This window comes from Manihot esculenta, chromosome 5, assembly GCF_001659605.2.
Source record: "Manihot esculenta cultivar AM560-2 chromosome 5, M.esculenta_v8, whole genome shotgun sequence".
NCBI classification, from domain to species: domain Eukaryota; kingdom Viridiplantae; phylum Streptophyta; class Magnoliopsida; order Malpighiales; family Euphorbiaceae; genus Manihot; species Manihot esculenta.
The window spans coordinates 9999515-10019253 of NC_035165.2; the positions used below are offsets into that span (position 1 = coordinate 9999515).

The following is a 19739-nucleotide window of genomic DNA, read 5'->3' on the forward strand; positions in this document are numbered from 1 at the left end:
TTGATTATTTCAATATTCATGCAATTGTGCTTAATTCTAAAGATTGCTTTGTTGTTTTGATCAAATTGGCCACTTGATTCTTGATTGCAAAGTTAATTGATTGTTGGTTAAGATATTTGTTAGTCCGTAATTGCTGAAAATATTCTGACCTAAGAACACTTGGTGTAAAAACTAAGGAATTGCATGATCTAGCAACATCTCATGCTTTTGAGTAGCTAGGGTTAGATCTCTCTCATTCTTTATGCAATTGACAATTGTTTTGATGCCTAAGGCCCAAGGACGTTCCTTGGCAATTTGTTAATTAGTAATTGATTAGAGGACGTTCCCTAATTAATTTGATCATAAGGAGAGACATGGTGGTGAGAAGCGCTTTCCACCCCCATAACTAATCTATTGAATGAATCAAGAAAACCTAAGTTTCTATGATCAACCCAAACGACCAAAGTGGATCCATATCTTCAACTAGACTTTTCTCATATTAATTTCTTGTTTTATTTTGATTACTTACTGTTTTAATTGCTTTCAATAGTTGATAGATAAATCAATCTCAAAACCCCCATTTTTACTTTTATTGCACTTTACTTTCATTCAACTTTCAATTACTTGCTTTTAATTGTGTTTTCAATTAGTTCTCTTGGTCTTGATTGAGAAAAATAAATAGGTAATCAATTCTCTGTAAATTCGATCCTTCACCACTATCTGCAGTTGTAAATTGTTGATAACCTTTGTTGATAACCAAGAAGGTTATTTTTGACCGGTTTCGACAACCGCACAGTCAAGAACCAGATGTTAACCCTTGGAAACTGGACACTGTTACTAAGATAACCTGCAAAACTTATCCATTCCAATGTTTGACGTATATGATGGATTAATGAAAGTAAACGTAATCTTTCCTAAAATCATCAACAACCTTCATGAACTTTCTAGGTTTCAAATTTTAATGATTGTTTTTGCCATATTGTAGCAACTTGATTTTGGACAGTGATAAACTGAAATATTGTTCACTTCGTGCTTTTCAGTGCACTTCGCCCTGCCATATAATGTATTCCTTGCTCATTTTATGACATGATCTCAGAAATTCTGCATCAGTTTAATGTTTTCAAGTGTCATGAATGGAGCATTGACAGATCCTTACGCATTTGTCTTTATTTTAAATACCAGCAAATGGAATTAGAGCTGAAGAAGCTGCATGATACTGTTATATCAATCCAGGAAAAGATCTATTATCTGCGTGAAAGGTAAAAGAGAAATGCGGTTTCTCAAACTGTTGTTAAAGTTGAAACATTCAAATATCAAACCTTGTCTGGCTTAACATGTTGATGCATCCAGGGAAGAAGAAATGCAAGAGTTGAATCGAGCCACTAACTCAAGAATGGGCTGGTTCAGTTTTCTCTCACTTCTTATTTGTCCATCAGTGGCAGGCTTGCAAGTATGGCAGTGGCACCTCAAAACCTTTTTTGAGAAAAAGAAGCTCATTTAAATATAATTTAAACAGGCTAATATAATGTACGCTCATCTTTCTCTCCTTGTTTTTGTCCGCAAATGATGTACAATGCAAATGGTTAATTTAAAATTATTTAGGATTCTGACAGGTTCCGCGCTTGTGAGTCTAGTTTTCAACGGACACCGGCAACAAACCGTAATACTTTCAATAGATAACTAGTGAATTCATTGGTAGTATTTGCAAAAAATTTATATTTGGCACATCAGCTTTATTTAAGATGAGTTTCATTCGCTCATGTTGCATCGAGTCTTTTACCAAGCATCCATCTGTGAAATGGCTATTTGTAGCCGAACATAGTAACCATGTCAGCTGGGGTAGCCTTTTATAGCTGAACAATCAATGAGATGTATAAGTTTCATTCGCTCATGATGCCACATCCCAGCGCAAAGCAAACTAAAATCCACTTAAGGAAGTTCATAAGTGTAATTTGGCCATAACTCTGCAGTGTCTACCATAAAGAAAAAGGAAATAAAAAGAAAAAAAAATCTTTGGTTCAAGAACTAGCATATACAGAAATTCACCTGGAAGCTTCAAAAGTTTGGACATGTAATGTTGCCTACTCATATATGAGAAACCAGAAGCAATTACAGTTGGAAAAACAATGGGAAAAACCTAGATAATGAAAATGTTTATTTGTTCTAACTGAATGATATTACCTGATGGTGGCACGTGATCAATACAAAGAGACTAGTGAATACCAAGTCTGACTCTTGATAAAGTCTGATGCATTTAGTCGCAAACCTGCGACAGCAGTAACTCGCAATCTCAGTCAAATGAAATCACAACACCATCTGCACAACAGTGGGTACAATAAATGACAGGCCCGGGCAGCACATAGATCCATAAATTTGAACGTGCCACTGCTCTCAGTATTATGCATTGAATATGCTCCAGTGATGATCTGCAGGTAAAGTTTCCTTTATCTTTTCAAGCCTCTTGAGAATATCCAAAAAGGTCGGTCTTCTGTTCATATCAGCGGCCCAACACTGATCTGTTAATCTAAAAACATAGAAATGAAGAAATTAGCGACTAATGATAGATCCTGCAATATCATTTTCTTACAACTTAGTAAGCTCAAAACCAGAAAACTATAATGGTTAATGAATATCAACAATTAATTTTTTATATTCAACAATGTTAATTTGGCATGGTTGTTCCAATTGGTTTACTGGCATTAGGCCAACAGTCCAGCTTTGGAGTGGCCAACAGTTATTACCTTCCTTGACATACATTCCCCACCCTTCACCTTTTTCTTTCCGTGTTTACTTTTTTGGGTTGGGGGAATGAAATTGAAATATATCAAAATGGACTTACTCTCTTAATTCAGGGGTAAATCCTTTGGCACGAAATATAGGCCTATGCCCCTCTGCCACAAACTTGGCTGCTTCATAAGGCTCATAATTTGCTAGTGGGGGTTCACCTTCCAGCATCTGCATTAAGGAAGAAAATGCATTACAACTCATCTAGACTTCGCCTCATTTATATTGTCTTAGTGAAAGCAAAATTACCTCATATAATATCATCGCAAAAGAGAAAACGTCAACCTTCTTATCATATTTCCGGTGCTTGAAAACTTCAGGAGCCATATACCGATCTTTTGTTTTATTACAAGCAAGCAAGGATTAATAAGCATATGAGAATATAATTCATTCAATAAGGATTCTGAAAGAGACACTCACAGCTTCCCGTCTCGCCAGTCATTTTGTAAACATCATGAGAATTCTGAACCTTGATGATCTTGCTTAGTCCAAAATCTCCAACTTTCAAATGGTCAGCATTGGTGTTGACTAAAAGAACATTCCTAAGGTTTAGAGAACAAATTTAATAAGTAAAAAGGGAAAAGAAGCTGGAACTGTCAGCTCAATATTCTCAATTCTCGAAGCATGTTAGGGAATGCTAAAACTGCAAATGCTAAATTTAATGCACTGCTAGATACTTTAAACAGCAGAATGGTTGGCTACAAACTAAAAGACATGATACTTACCTTGGTTTTAGGTCTCTGTGGATAATGACATTTGGTTCATTGTGAAGATAAGTCATGCCTCTGATCAATAGGATTAACAAAACATACATTAGCACAGTATTCAAAATTTACTGAAGTTGCATATACAACAACAGACAAAACTAACAAAGCCTTAATCCCAAACTAGTTAGTATCGCTACACATCCTTTTTTCCCATCTACCACTGTTTTAGACCAGTTCGTATCAATATACAAAAATATAAAATCTTCAAAGTTGTATATACAAGTTAGTAAAATTTAAGGCAATATATTAAATAATTTTCTCGTTTGTTCCTCAAGTAGTCTGCGTATATTTTCTTCTCCTTTCTCAAATACTACACAGTTATTAGGATTGATCCATGGAAAAGGACCAATAAAAATTGAAGCTTAGCTTATTGGATCATCAAATAAATAAATAAAATAGAACTTCATGCAACAAGTTTGAATATAATGGAAAGCTAACCGGTATTCTCAGTAAAGCCAAGACCTGGCCATATCCGGTTCGGACTGTGAAACAAACCGAAACCGGACTGGTCAAAGGGTTCCTGTTCATGAATCTAAAATGGGGGCTAGTTACGGGTTTCCACCCCCCTCCCCCACTGAACCAAGAAAGGAATAGGCTCGGAACTGACCAGCTCAAACCACTAGTTCCGAACTGGAACTGGCGCAATTTTTTTTTTCTTTCTTTTTTTTAAAGAAAATTTATATTGCTTAGTTTGCTACCTTGTAATTTTTTTATTATAGAACTAAATAAATGATGTATTGTAAATTTATGTACTCCAACATATAGAATGTTAAGATTATTGTAATTCTTTGGGAAAAGAAAAGAGTATTGTAATTTTAAAAAATTTTGAACTGGAGCTAAACCAGAACCTTTTTTAACCAAAACCGTTTAAAACTGGAACCAGTTTGAACCGTGAAGCCTGACAAACCAACAATTTCAGCCCAAAACGCAGACCGTAACCAGCCCGGGGCCAGGTCTAGTAAAGCCCACGTGATGACCTTACCTTGAAAATATAGAGTTCTAGACTAACTGCCAACAATACAAAATTTACAGACACAAAATCCCCACCTTCCATCAATAGCAACTAGCAACTAGCAACGAGATCAAATGGAAGCTTGCAATACCTGGCAATATCCAATGCAAAGTTTATGGCAGTTGAAGGACTTAGTGCACCCTTTTCCTTGAGGTACTGATGAAGATCACCCTGTGACAACACATGAATGCTATGATAAAGCAAGATTCACCTCAAAGGTAAACTTTCAAGTAATTAACAATAGCTTTTCTAGAGGAATCTAAAATTTGGAACCAGAAAGAAAAATATTGAGATCATAGACATATACCCCTCGTAAATACTCAGTAATCAACATAAGAGGCTTCTTATCAGTTACAGCTCCTAGAAATTGAACTATATTTGGATGGCGAAGCTTCACTAGCAAATTAACCTCATGCCTGAAGTCCTGACTGAATTGGCAAAGAGAAAGATGGATAAGAAAACCATAATATAGTGAAGAACAGGGTTAGGAGGAAAGTAGATAAAATCTACAAGAAGCAACAGATCAATCAATTCCTACAAACAATGGCTGCCTAAAATACTTAGTTAAGAGAAGTGGAACTCATTGCAATTTAAGTTGAAGCAGAGAAACACCATCTTCAAAGAAGAATTCTAAGAGGATCATGTAAAAGTAGTTTCTATGCCTTTCAGAGTGAAAAAAGAAAAATCACAACAATTCCATCAATTAACAGGGTACCGATTAACTGTCATTAAAATAAAAGCTCAGAGCATAGCATAACACCTATTTGTAGGGAACTAACACATCATTTGAGAAGTTTATTTTCTGATAAAGATAGCTTATGGCATCTTATATTTTGGTTATGAGTTATAGTAAATTGAAGTTCACAGAGTAAATCAACAAAAATGACGATCAACACCTGTAATACAATATGTAAGCACAACTTAAGTAGGACTCACATCACCAATCTATCATCTGAAAGGGATGGAAGAATGCGTTTGACAGCTACAGGTGTTCCACGCCAATGGGCTTTCAATATCTCCCCAAAAGATCCCTAACAGCATAAGCTATTATTAGCAATAGAATTTACTGGTATCTGTTAAGAAAATACACTAGGAATTTGAAAGCTGACAACTGCAAGTTACAAATAGGAAAATTTACATGAGAAAAGTAGGGGAAAAAGAAATTCAATGTTGGGGAACCAAAGATAAACTACAATAACATAATATTTCTCTCTTGTTATGATATGTATTTTAGTTTCCATGTACATAACGTAATTGTAGGCATGATGTTGGGGATTTGATTTTATGAGATTGATTTTATTTCCATACATAGATTTTGTAACTTGTATAAATACTCATTCACTCAGAGTATAATACACAAAATTTTACTCCATTCTTAAGTCTGATTTTACATCTCCCATTCTTCAGATACTGTGTTCAACTATATATTATAACCAAAGAAGAAAGTGCTAAAAAAAATACAGGCCAAATAGTAAAAACAAGCAAAACCTAGTCAACATTTTGCAATTATAACCAATTCTTTTACTTTTATTGATTTTACCCTAATTTCTAAAGGGTTATGTTAATTACAGCTCATGGGCAAAATTAAGAATTGGAACCATTGACATGACATCAATATTATTATTTTATCTAAAATTGCTGAAGTGACATAAAATCTAATTATTAAAATAGCTTTTTCAATTTTTCGTCTATAAGACTAATTTTATAATTTTTTAATAATTTTGACCTAAATTAGTCAAAATTAAAATTTTATTACTTAATACAATAAAAATAACATTCAATTTACTTATAATAATAAAAGAATTCCACTCTCTTCCCCTTTTTTAGAATGTACATATAGAACTCATTTGTAAAACAGGATACAATTTTTTATCTTCCCAAAATTAAAAATTCACATAAGAATGTCAATAAAAACAATAATAATCATCACTTTATTGTCATCAAGGAGAGAATGCAGAAATTTTACTTTTAATTATCATAAGTAAAATAAACACTAATTAAAAAAGTAAATAAATACTAGTTTTTATTGGATATAAGTAATAAGGTATTAATTTTGTCTTGTCAAAATTAGTCAGTTGTCTATAATTGAAACAAATCTTTAAAATGGGCTATAATTGACAAAGATTGAAATGATTTCAATTTTTTATTATCATATTTCATACCATGTCAGCAACTATAAATTAAATAATATTATTAACACCATAATCAGCAACTCCAATTCTCAATTTGACCATGGGCACTAATTAACACGAACCTTTTGTTAGAGAAGTGGGAATCCCACATTGATAAAAGAAAGGAGGAAGGAAAGGAGAAAGGAAAGGGAGAACAGAGAATCCCACATCGATAAAGAAAGAAAGGGAGTGAACCCAATCCAAATTGTTTAAGGGCATTTTGAAGAAACTTACCACATCAAGTTCAATAAGCCTCATTCTGGGACCCAACACTCTCACTACATATAGACTTGGATCAGGCCTATCTTCAAATTATTCCAACAATGGTATCAGAGCCCAACAGCCTCACGGCCTATGAAGATCCAAAGACCAAGAAATTTCCAGACGAGTTGGACTAGCAATTAAAGGCTAGACTAGACTCACTAAGTTAAAAATAAGTTAAAAATGCTGAAGGCCTGTGGCCTCTGAAGTTCAAGAAGAGTACAAGCTCGGGCAAAAATAAGACGAGAGACCTGAGGCCTCTAAGACTCAAAAAGAACACAAGCCCAAGATGACAAAATAAAGGCAAATCACAACTGAGCCAAGCCAGTTGAACTTGGAGGGGAGTGTTAAAGAAGTGGAAATCCCACATCGATAAAATAAAGGAGAAAGGAAGATTTAATAAAGTGAAGTGAGTCCAATCTAAATTGCTTAAGGGCATTTTAGAGAATGCTACTACATCAAACTCAATAAAGTCTCGTTCTGGAGCCTAACACTCTCACCACATGTAGACTTGTACTGGGCCCATCTTCAAATTCCAACACCTTTAAAATTAGGCCAATATTGACAAAATTAAAAGAACTGACTATAATTGACAACAATGCTAAAAGTTTGACTCTTTTTATAGTTTGGCAAAATTATAAGACAACAAAATAATGAATCAGTTAACGATTTTATAAAGCACTGATGATTTACAAAAATTAATGTTGGGCCAGACCAATAACATGTAAAAGTTTCACCTCAGCATCTAGGCCTATCACTTTGGAGAAACAGTTCTCTTCTTTTCAACATAGATAATTATTGAATTATTTATATTCCTTTATTTTATTTTTTAATCATATCCCAAGAAAAAAGTTTCCCTATGTGCAAAGTAAACATATAGCTAATTTTCTACTTACATTAATAGAAAAACGGAAGTCTATTTTGAAGCGAATTCAAACTAATAAGTCTGTGTCAGTAGCAGAGTTGAGATTTAATGGAAACAGTCCCAATGGCAGAGCTAGGCTTGGAAGCCAATTGTACTCATATGGTCCTTCCACCAGTTGCAAATTAACTAATGAAATGAACAGGGCTATGGGTCAAAGTAAAGAATTTTGAGAGAAATTTTTTATTCTATTCCAATTGAATTGATCTTTATAAGGTTTGAGTATCTATACACAAAAAATCAACTTAAATTAGGAATATTTACAATAAGAATAAAATCCCTATAATCAAGCCTAATTAGGATCCCAAAGATCAAAGTCCTCCTAATTAGGAACATTTTATTGCTGAACACTCCCCTCAAGTTGGTGCATAGATATCACACATGCCAAACTTGCAAACCAAGGTGTGATAGATCTTGTCGCTGGACCCTTTGGTAAACACATCAGCTAGCTGTTCATCGAAATTCACATGATCTAATCTCAAGATACCATTTATTAACTTTTCTTTAATAAAGTGTCGATCAATCTCTATGTGCTTCGTTCGTTCATGTTGAATCGAATTGTGAGCTATACTAATAACAGCTTTGTTGTAACAATACAAGAGGTGTTTGTCCCACTCCAACAGTTTCAATTCCTCCAATAATCTCTGCATCCATAGGAGTTCATAAACACCTTATGTCATCACTCTATATTCCGCGTCAACACTTTATCGAGCAACAACACCTTGTTTTTTGCTCCTCCAAGTGACAAGATTTCCTCCTACAAGTGTGCAGTAACCACTAATTGATTTCCTATCATCAAGAGATCCAGCCCAATATGCATCTGTGAATGCGTGTATGCAGAGATTACCATGTTTAGAGAACAAGAGACCTTTTCCGGAAGCATACTTCAAGTATCGCAAAATGCAAAATACAGCTTACATGTGAGACTCACGAGAATCATGCATAAACTGACTGATTAAGCTGACTGCATATGCTATATTTGGTCGAGTATGCGAAAGATAAATCAATCTGCCTACTAGCCTCTAATATTTGCCAATATCCACTGATTCATCAATCCCTGCTCGTAGCTTGTGATTGCTCTCAATGGGAGTTTCTGTTGGTTTGCCGCCTAACATACCAGTTTCTTCCAAGAGATCCAAAATGTATTTTCTCTGAGAAGTAAAGATTCCCTTATTTGATCCTGCAACTTCGATTCCCAAATATTAAAGTTTTTCTAAATCTTTAATTTCGAACTCCTGAGCTAAAAGTTTTTTCAGCCGAGTCATCTCTTTAGTGTCATCTCCTGTCATTACTATGTCATCAATATAAACTATGAGAAGAGTAATTTTACCTTTGTGATGTTTGATAAATAGAATATAGTCAGCATTGCTATGTTAATAGTCAAAAGAAATCATAGTTCTACTAAATCGATCAAATCAAACTTTGGGTGACTGCTTCAACTCATAGAAAGCCTTCTTTAGTATGCACACATTTCCTTATATTTTTTCATCAACAAATCCAAGAGAGATTTCCATATACACTTCCTCCTCCAAGAATGCATTTTTCACATCAAATTGGTATAGGTCCCAGTAAATATTGGCAGTGCAAGATTGGAATACTCTGATTGAGTTCATTTTGGTAAACTCCACTCCGTAGGTTTGAGTGTATCTCTTGGCAACTAGTTTGGCTTTGAAACTTTTAATTGATCCATCTGCTTTGTGTTTCACAGTGAACACCCATTTACAGCCAACTAGTTTTTTTTCATGTGGAAGAAACATCAACTCCTAGGTTTCATTTTTAGCCAAGACTTTCATTTCTTCAATCATTGCTCCCTTCCAATTAGAATCTTTAGGAGCTTCATTCCAATCCTGTGGGATAAATACAGAGAAAATAGACAAGGCAAAGACTCTACAAGATGGAAACAAAGAATCATAAGAGAGAAAGTTAGAAATAGAGTGGTTTGTGCAAGACCTAACTCTTTTTCTTTGAGCAATTGGTTTATCTAGATCATCGATGGGCTCAAGGTTTAGAGATAACTCACTAGATGGAGAAGACGAAGATTTATAACACTGAGTAAGCTGCACAATGGCTTTTTCTGCTTCTCTTGTGTATCTTCTTGAGTATCTCCTTAAATTTGATTTATCCAAATGCTCAATTATTATCCTTTTCTGATCACCATTAGTCCCCCTATATAGTAGTCTCCTCTAGAGTTATAAGACTAGGAATCACCTTTTCTCTCTCACTGTTCTCCCCTGAAGAGGTGATGGAGTAGTACTGACGTGAGATTCAGTCTCTCTAAATGTAATATCCATACTGACAAAGTATTTTTGAAATAGAGGGTGATAACACTTAGTAATCTTTCTGCGTGAGAGAGTACCCAACAAACACACGTTTAAGAGTCCTCAGATCAAACTTTCCACCTGTCCTAGTATGAACAAAACACATGCATTCAAACACCTTTGGTGGAACAGTATAAGCACTTTTCCCTTGTAGCACTTCTAAAAGGCTTTTAAAGGTAAGAGCTTTGAGAGACATTCTATTAATGAGATAAACTGCGGCTAAAACTGCATCTCTCCAATAAGTTTTTAGAAGATTCATGGTGAAAAAGAGAGATCAGGCTGCTTCTAACAGGTGCCTTTTTTTTCAACAAAACCATTTTGGACACTAGTGTAAGGACAACTAGTTTGATGCAGTATCCCATTAGACTCCAGATAAGCAGAAAAACGTCCATCCATATACCCTGTGCCATTATCAATTTTCAAAACTTTTATCTTAGTATCAAATAGAGTACAAACCATCTTGTGAAAAGATTGAAAACAAGAAAATACACCACTCTTTGCCTCTATCAAATAAACCCAAGTCATACGAGTGCAGCAATAAATAAAAGTAACAAACCAACAGTTACCAGATAGTGAGACTATTTGAGTAGATCTCCAAACATCAAAATGGATGGTCACAAAAGGGATCATACTCCTATTATTACTGGAGGGATAAGAGGTTATTGTATGCTTAGCATACTCACAAGCATCACAAATTAAAGAATCACATTAAGTCTTAAAAAATAAATCAAGATAAAGTTTCTCTAAAACAAAGAAAGATGAGTGTCCTAACCGTCAATGTCATTGTATGATTTCTTAGTTGACATTCTAATTTCTTCTAAAAAGAGTCTGAGGTGAATTCAAACCCAGATTCCCTTCCAATATATATAAGTCATTGTGCAGTCTACCATAGCCAATCCTCTTCCCACTTTGAAGGCCTTGAATAACACAATGATCAGGAAAAAACTCAATTTTACAGTTAAAGGTTTTGGTAAAAGCACTGACAGATAAAAGATTACTAGGAAAATGAGGAACATGGAGAACAGATAATAGCTTAATATTGAAAGTACAAACAATCGATCTGGTTCCAAAGACAAGAATAAAAGAGCCATCAGCTATTCTGATTGTGTCCTTTTGTAGACATGGAAGGTAATTAAGAAAGTCTTTAAAAGAACCCGTCATGTGTCTATTTCCACCAAAATCAATAATCCATGGAGCAGTATCAAAAATACGTACATCACCTCCGTTAGTACCTTTCTTATCTGACATTTTAAAGGTAAAAAGAGGCCAGCAATACAAAAAGGCAGAAAACTGTTTAAACACCTTGAAAAACCTAAAGGAGAATCTGATCGAGGAACAATGCTGGTCAGAGGCGCGACATGCCGGAAAGGAGCTCCAATGGAAAAGGACGTTGGAAGAAGGCTCACGCGTTGGCGCGTGAAAGGAGATGCAGAAGCTGTGGCGGCGTGTGAGGACACGCGCGTGCTTTGAGCGGAGTCGCTTCACTGGAGATCGGCCGAAAATTTGATGGGCTTTCCTTCGGTATAGGTGGTGTCGAACAACTCACTTGGTATAGTCGCCTAGAAGCAGTGACCTATTAGTTAACCTAACTTTTTGTGACAGATTTGAAACCTATGCCAATTAAAGTAGCAAGACTCTGATACCATGAAAAATTTTGGACGAAATTTTTCATTCTATTCCAATTGAATTGGGTTTTACAAGGTTTACATATTTATACACAAAGAGTCAACCTAAATTAAGAATATTTACAATAAGAATAAAATCCTAATCAACCCTATAATCAAACCTAATTGGGATCCCAAAGATTTGAATCCTCCTAATTAAGAACCTTTTATATTGGTCAACACAAAGACATAGCAAAACAACAATATATAGCTCCAGGGAGATGATAAAGAGTGAATATTTAATTATTTTAGCTGCAACTTCAGCATTTTCATAAACATCATCATCATGAATCAACAAATTCTATCAAGGATACAAATGCAATCAATTAAATTTGATTATGTAACATGGCAGCAACTTATAACAGGTGAAAAAAACTAGTCACTACTAATTATATGATTCAGTAATACTCAAACTTAAGAAATCTAAAACAGCAACTATCTCATTCTTTGACTTTACGATTGTCCGTACAAAAGTTATTTTCCATTATGCAAGCTATAGACGAGCTTAAAACACAAGTTCATGTCGAAGAAGATTTAAGTTCAAAAACCACTAATAATCACAGGCATTCCTAGCTGCTGCTGCAAATTAAACGGTCTGTTATACTATTTATAATGTTTAACTGCAAACTACTAGCATTCACATCCAAAATATAAGCATAACTTACTAAAATGCCAAATAGATTCACAACAACCTGCATAATCAGCAACCAGAAAGATAAAATCATACCTTCCCAATGATTGCTGAATTTGAAAAATCAAGCTCTGTTGGGTCAACTTCCCAGTCACACTTGTTTGGTTGGGGCGGTGGAACAGGTTTTGGTTCAAAATGGCTTCCACTTTGGCCCTACATTTTGAGTTCACAACATAGGTAGGTCCCACATATATGATTGCAAACAAGAATGAAGAGAAACAAAAGCATCTATATGAAATATATCAAGCATTTATTGCACTGACAAATTAAAAATGTAAAAGTAAACATGAGTGCTCCATATATATTGACCAGCAAATTGATCTTATGTGACTATCGGAGTATTATCACATCAAAAAGAATACACAAGGAGAACTAGTTTTGTGTTTTGAACTTGTGATTGATGCAGTTAAGGTACATCTTACATAACATGAGACAATTTCTGATGGATGATAAATAAGATATTATGAACATTACCATTTAGGGAGTCATCAAATTGAGCAATCTTTATGAAAGGATGGAACCCCTCACATGAGTTACAAAAATACAAGGAACCAGACCTGGTAACTGAGAGATCCAAAAACTACTAAAGACCAATCCAAATGACTGAAGGCTGTTGACAACCATCTAGCAAGACATAAATAAGTTACTGCTAACCATAAACACAAAACTGCTGGAGCTGTAAGTCACTTGAAAGCAAAGACAAGACAGGGAAACGCACCTTAAGACGTTGTCATCTAGAAGGAATTATGGAAGCTTGCTAAGCAGGTCAAACACTAAACAATACAATAGTAAAAGTCTTTCTTCTGTCTTTGTGAAAGAAACATGCGCGCCATTGATTAACCAACAAATACAAAATACAGAGAATCGATGGAATTTTATGGTTCAACATATTGAGAAGATGGTTATGCAGGTAAGGCGATCATAAATTTATAGCTAGATAATGCTGGATGAGGCTACCAGAAGCTACTCCGTCCTAACATTTTCTACCAAAAATTATTTGAATGTTATGAAATGAAACAGTGTAACCAAATCAAATATTTCATGAAGGAACAGAATTTGATATTCACCATCAAATACAGACAAACACAATTGGGAAGACAAGTTGAGGGGGGATAGAATATTAAGGAAACGAAATGTTTGAAGCTAACGGAGAGAAGAAGAAGCACAGGACTTACATAGGACAAACCACCATGTGACTTCAAAAGCTCAACCATGCCGTGCTTTTTAGCTCCTTCTGCATCAGCTAAAGGCTGACACAACAAAGATTAAACATGCAATTAGTATGTTAAGTTCAGAGCATACTTGCTCTGTATAAATTTAAATTATTCAGTAATGTATAACCAAATCGTACATTCGCCCTAAATATTCAGAAGTAATCCAATTAAATCGAGTCCTAGGGCAGCGAACAAGTAGAAAGCAATGGATACAAAACGATACCGTATTCTTCCATCGATCCTGGGCGTTGACATCAGCACCAAACTCAATCAAACACTTGGCAACGTCGATCCATCCATGTAGCGAGGCAACGTGGAGAGGAGTTCGATTATCGTAATCCCTAGCGTGGACGAGTGATGGATCTTCCACAAGAAGCTTACGGACAGCGGCAGCGTCGTTTTGGTGAGCATGCCACAGTATCATTGAAGTCCTGCTGACTCTGGCCTTCTCCTTTTGCTTGTCCGAAGGTGGTGGCGGGGGTCCACGCTCAGCGGGCGGCACCGAAGAATCGCTAGCGGAGGAGGAATTACCGGAGCTCATGGAGAAACAGAAGATCGGATCAGAAGAGGATGCGCGTCGGTTGCTTTTTGTGAGGGCGTCTACGTGAGTTGTTTTCTTAGATATTGGAGGAGATGAGAACGGAGTAAGACGTAAAGCGGAGGCTTTGTATCCGTTATTCCGGTTTTACTTTTTTAACAGAAATGTAAAAGCAGGTTTTTTTCCCTTGCTCCTCAGTCCGTGTGTTGTGTGAACTGGGGTATCGCTGAAATCGATGTGTGAGAACCGCATGTTTCTTTCTTTATTATTATTAACTATTATTTTCAATTCCTCACATATATCTTGATGTAAAGGTAAAGGTAAAGGTTGTTGCGACTACAAGGCCGACAATCAAAATTCAGTGACACGAGCTCATCTTTAAAATTGGCCAGTCTTTCAATTCAAAACTTCAGCTCTAGGGTGACGTGATGGATCTCCCGGATCGTTTGTCACACGGATGGGAGGAGGGAGCCAATGGTGGTATACAGCAGGCGCTTTCTTTGAGGAAATGCTATAAGCCATGCCAAATGTGCGAGTAATTAGCCCAAGATGAAAACTCAAAAGGAAATGCTTCTTTAGATTTGATATATATAAATCTAAAATAGTCAATTTTGAGCTCGTCTGTGCAGGATCCTCGGCAAATTTGTAGCCTGTTTTTCTTGTACTCGCATTTGATGCGGGAGGACATAGGCGTTTCCTTTGATATCCCTTCCTTTTTTACGTGATTATTTGACCAAGCCAATGTCTTGTAATTAGCCTCCACTTTGAGAATCGCCATTATAAGTGAAAGCTTTTAAACTTTTAAATCCAATAGAACATATTCAAGACCTTACAGTCAAACCAACCTGAAAATTGAGTACAAGGAAAAAGCGGGAAAAATTGAACAGCATTTCTTTTGCAATTATCATTCCACTTTCCGATTTCACTAGGGTATAATATTAAAATCGTCTCTAGAGTTGTGAAAGTGATTAAATTTTAATTTTAATTAGCTTGCCCATAATCAATTAATCACAGGAATAAAACAAGCATGGAAATATCAACATTTTTTACAACTTGACTTCAGTGTTGTTTAGAATACCATTCTTCTTTTAGGGTGTCTACACTTTAACCAGCATCAAACTGAACTTGATTGGATTGCGTTCAATCTGCTTTCTTTAAATACCAGGCTAAGCTGTTGCCACCAAGAAGTTGGAAAAAGGCCTACTCATTTGCAAGATTCCAAACCACATATGCTGGAATAGAATTTCCATCTTCAGTGGAAGCTTACATCATGAACATTGAACATTTATGAATATTGTAGATCGAATTATGTTTCTTCATATTATATAATTTGCCGACATCATTTCAATTACAGTATTTACTTATATTTTTCGGCTTTGGTAATGTGAGATCTCAATTTGCTGACATTATCTCAACTTCACATCAATTCCTCTTGGTCTTCGAGGGATCGTTTCCGAGCTTTCAAGTTAAGCTCAAGGCTTTGAGGTAGAGGAGGTGTCCTCCCTCTTCGGAATAGAACAGCAAGAGCCCTCATCTTACGGCAAAGATCAAATACCTGCAGGAAAATTAGGGAGACCAATTATAAAATTGACATTTAACACGGTAGATCAAATCATTTGCTCAGGCTCTTACTGATGAGGCTTCAATTTCTGCAACACCTTCACAACCTTTTCCTCCTCCCTGCAGTAAATCACAATATCTTACAGCTTCATTCTCATCTTCAAATACCTGCAGTCAGAACTTTCTCTTTTAGCAACTAAGGATTTAAAGGGGGTCTGACAAAAAAAAAAAAGAAAGCCCTGCCTTAAATAATTCAAGAAGAAAGGTTCATATAAGAGGATTAAAAACCAGGTGTGATGACTGTAATTTATAGCAGTACATATCAAAATTTTGACCATGAAAATATAGACATCTGGCATAAGAAAATAATTTACATTGTGGAAATCAGCGAGACAACTCCACGATATGCTAGTTGTTCATCAAAATCTTAGAAGCCAATCACACTTATTTATCCACCATAACATTGGAGATTGCAGCACCATTTTTGGTATGATAACTGGCAACCTCAAGGTCCACTAACTCTTCATTTCAGTAGCAAAGCTGCCTATAATGCAACTTTGCCTTTAGACTATCCCTGGGTTCTCCGACAATGGTTGGATATTCCAGCAGCACAGTCGCAGGCTCTAGTTACTATTTATTGTGTTTTAGAGGCTATGATGAGTTCGACTACCACTGAAGTGCTTGGAATTCTTAAGAACAAGAACTAGAAAGGTTCATCAAACTAAACTGGTTTGTCCAGTCTCCATAGAGAAACATCATTTCTCGATGGCAAATACAGATAAGCTATCTACTAAAGTGAGAAGAAGAATTTAGGGGATAATGTTCAGCCTCAATCCTCGTTGTTGTGGAAGCTTCATCGGCAGCAGAGACCATTTCCTTTAGTTGCTGTTATGCCATGGCTGTTTGAAGCACGACTCTGTAATTACGTGAAATGCATTGGTTCATGGAATAGCAAGAATAACTCACTAGGAAATTGCAGAATTTTAGTGTAATCATCTTAAACTTGGTTTGGCATGCATATCTCATCACATTTTGAAAGCCCCCAATTGGAGAATTTACAAGGGCTTGAATTAAGGATTATAGATTCGGATAGTTTCTTTAGAAAAAGTGGATGTCATTAAGTATAGGTTTTTGGACTGGACCAACAGTAGGAAGAATTCTTGATGATTTCTATTTTCTACAAGTTCATTTACACCAGGGGGTAGATGTACAGTTTTAGTTCACTGCTCGCAATTTTATCTGCTTTTGGCCCTAGTGTTTACAGTTTACCCCTACTCCTGCAATGCGGCCCTTCTGCTTGATGATCTTGCATCTTTTTTCTATTTAAAAAAAAAAATTGTTTATCCTCTAGGCAGTACCTTTCCTCCACCCATCACCCCAAACACATATAAGGAAAAAAAGGAAAAAGAAACTCATACTTTAAGCGAAACAAGCATACAAGCAAGCACACTTGCACGCATAATATGGCAACACCTTTGTTCATACATTCACCTTCAAACATATTGTTTTAACTTTTAATATGCAACTCCAAGTCAAGCAGCAACTAAGAGAAATGACCACTTACAAGCACGCCTTCCCGAATATCCTCCACAAGCATTTGGAACTTTGTCCCTGTTCTGGACTGTTTAGCCTGATTTCCCCTTTCAGACCTCCATTTTCCTCCTTTGGAAAATAGTAGCCCAAGCTCCCTCTCAACTTCGCTGTTTAAAAATTAAAACCTTAGCTGGGAGTGGACACAATAAAATGTACCCAATAGAAAATAAAACACCAAAAGTAAATAATGCAGACCTGCGATTTCTCCGGGTTTTCATTGTGCACAACTGGTTTTCTCTGTGGGTTAGTACATATACAGGCTTTGAGGATTCTCTCCATGGGTTGGCCTCCAATACTGTAGGTATAACATAAATAAGGAGAATATTTGAGAAACATAGTGAAAAAAAAAAAAAAAAAAGCAAGGCATTTAGATCTATCAAAAGCAACACGTGACACCAATCCTGCATCCATGAAACAACTTTCTAGCATTAATCTGCATCTGTGGAGTTGTTAAAGATGCACCCGAGGCATAAGAAGATAGAGGTGCCACCATAGTGCCTCAACCTTCAAAGGCAGGGAATCTTACACCTGCCTGAGGCACAAGGCAATAGGTGTATCCCAATAGGCTTAATACCTTCGATAACTACGCATATAGCTAAAATGCTCATTGCTCAATCCTGTTGAGGAATACAAGTGATCACTTGGACTCTCCTCTCTCCTCTCTCTCTCTCTGTCACACACACATATAGAGGATCCCATCACTGAGAAAGGGAAAGAGAAACTAGAAGGCGGCTAATAGTTTAGCCACTCACATGAATGGCCAATAACTGGTCCATTGACAAATATATAAAATTTACAGGCTTTACAGAGAAAGACATACGTAGATAGACTAGTCTGCCTAAGAATTACTCAAACAAACAAGTGATAGAATGTTTGGTATTTTCGCTGGAGAAAGCAGGCAAAGGAAGCAGATCAGGGATTGAAGAACCATTTACCAAGAAAACAGTATCGCCTCTCTCATAGAAGGGAGGAAATGGGAAATTTCGTTAGCAAACTTAAAATTGAAAAGCAAAGGAAAGCCTCAAGAACACCAACCAAGCAAAATCGATTTTATAAGGACAAAACAAGAAAAAGCAATAAGAAGCATAATTCATGCAAAATAATAGAATTGAACGGTAGAATTATTACCATCATAGCTGCTGCTATCAAATGATTGTTGAAGATGTCTTCGCATATCATAAGCACGGGAAGAAACCTGCTTGACGAACTCATTCGAAGACCCAGGAATGGTGCCATCCAAATGAAGCGCTCTCTCCACATCCTCTCGTCCATCATCTTCTTCCGCTTCTTCGGGATGCTTAGGCCCACCATCAGTAAATTTACAAGAAACTTGTCTCCACCTTCTCCTCCTCGAAGGAACATAATACTTCGACAAAGGAACCGCAGTAGAGAGGCGGGGAAGAAGACGGTGGTTATGAGAGGAGAAAGAAGATGAATTAGGGATAAGAAGGCGTCGTAGATGGAGGGGATTACTGGAAGGGAGAACCATGGAAGGAGAAACTGACGCGAGGGAGTCCATGGTTGAAGGAAAATAGATCACCCCCTGACTCTGTTTTAATAAATATAACGTTATGATGATTATGAAGGAAAAACAATCAAGAAAATTGTGGAGAAGTGTTTGAGTAATATAGTAAAAGAGAGAAGAGACTCAGAAAGAGAAAGCCTCTGCGTGTAAGATTCTACAAGTGGAAGAGGAGGTTGTTGGCAATGGAGGAAGAACAGGGGAAGTTGGCTTTGTGAATCTTTGGGGGATATTTTTGGTATTGTGGGGTCCAGGAAGAGCTTCGGCTAAGTCTGTCATCAGCGGAATGGTCAAGCTCGTAACCCAAATAATGTTTTGAAAATACTAAATGCAAAAATGGGAGACTCAATCCCTGATCTGGACTAACTTTTGGGATGTTTAATTTAATTTATGTTTAATTTTCCATATAAATTAATTTAGAATTTCTAATTTAAATTTAATATAGTTTATAAATATTTTTAATTTTTTATTCTATAATTTAAAAAATAAGAAATTTAGCTAAAAATAAAAAATAAATTTCTTAATTTTTTTCAAATTAAAATTAAATTTAAATTTTTTTTTTTTTTTTTGAAGATCAAAGTTCAAAGTACAAATAAGTTAAGCCCACACAAAACAACCCAAAGTCTCGGTTCAAGACTTACAAGAAAAGTCCAGCCCAAGATCAAAGGAAATTCAAGCAAGTTGAAGGAAGCTCCTGTAACTCCACCACTATCAATGAGGACACCAAAGAAGTACTAGAGGTT

General features: G+C 36.0%; 2 protein-coding genes across 3 annotated transcripts; both read right to left on the reverse strand.

The window, feature by feature from the left end:
- Positions 1-1973: 1973 nt before the first annotated feature.
- LOC110615523 (integrin-linked protein kinase 1) lies at positions 1974-14568 on the reverse strand. Its single transcript, XM_021757407.2, has 11 exons — positions 14007-14568; positions 13745-13819; positions 12606-12722; positions 5479-5573; positions 4850-4970; positions 4634-4713; positions 3489-3548; positions 3184-3305; positions 3013-3098; positions 2819-2934; positions 1974-2503 (listed from the first exon to the last, which is right to left on the reverse strand). Exons 1-11 carry the CDS (start codon positions 14322-14324, stop codon positions 2377-2379), a joined length of 1317 nt encoding a protein of 438 aa, XP_021613099.1. The 5' UTR covers positions 14325-14568; the 3' UTR covers positions 1974-2376.
- Positions 14569-15495: 927 nt separating this feature from the next.
- On the reverse strand, positions 15496-19271 carry LOC110616173. 2 transcript variants are annotated; one of them, XM_021758519.2, is made up of 5 exons: positions 18603-19267; positions 17670-17769; positions 17446-17581; positions 15954-16049; positions 15496-15876 (listed from the first exon to the last, which is right to left on the reverse strand). In XM_021758519.2, the coding sequence occupies exons 1-5, from the start codon at positions 18991-18993 to the stop codon at positions 15739-15741; spliced, it is 861 nt and encodes a 286-aa protein (XP_021614211.1). In that variant the 5' UTR covers positions 18994-19267; the 3' UTR covers positions 15496-15738. The 2 variants fall into 2 exon arrangements, 1 of the variants encoding a protein (XP_021614211.1); XR_006350621.1 differs by lacking the exon at positions 15496-15876 and adding an exon at positions 16256-16797 and having other exon boundaries at positions 18603-19271.
- Positions 19272-19739: the final 468 nt, after the last annotated feature.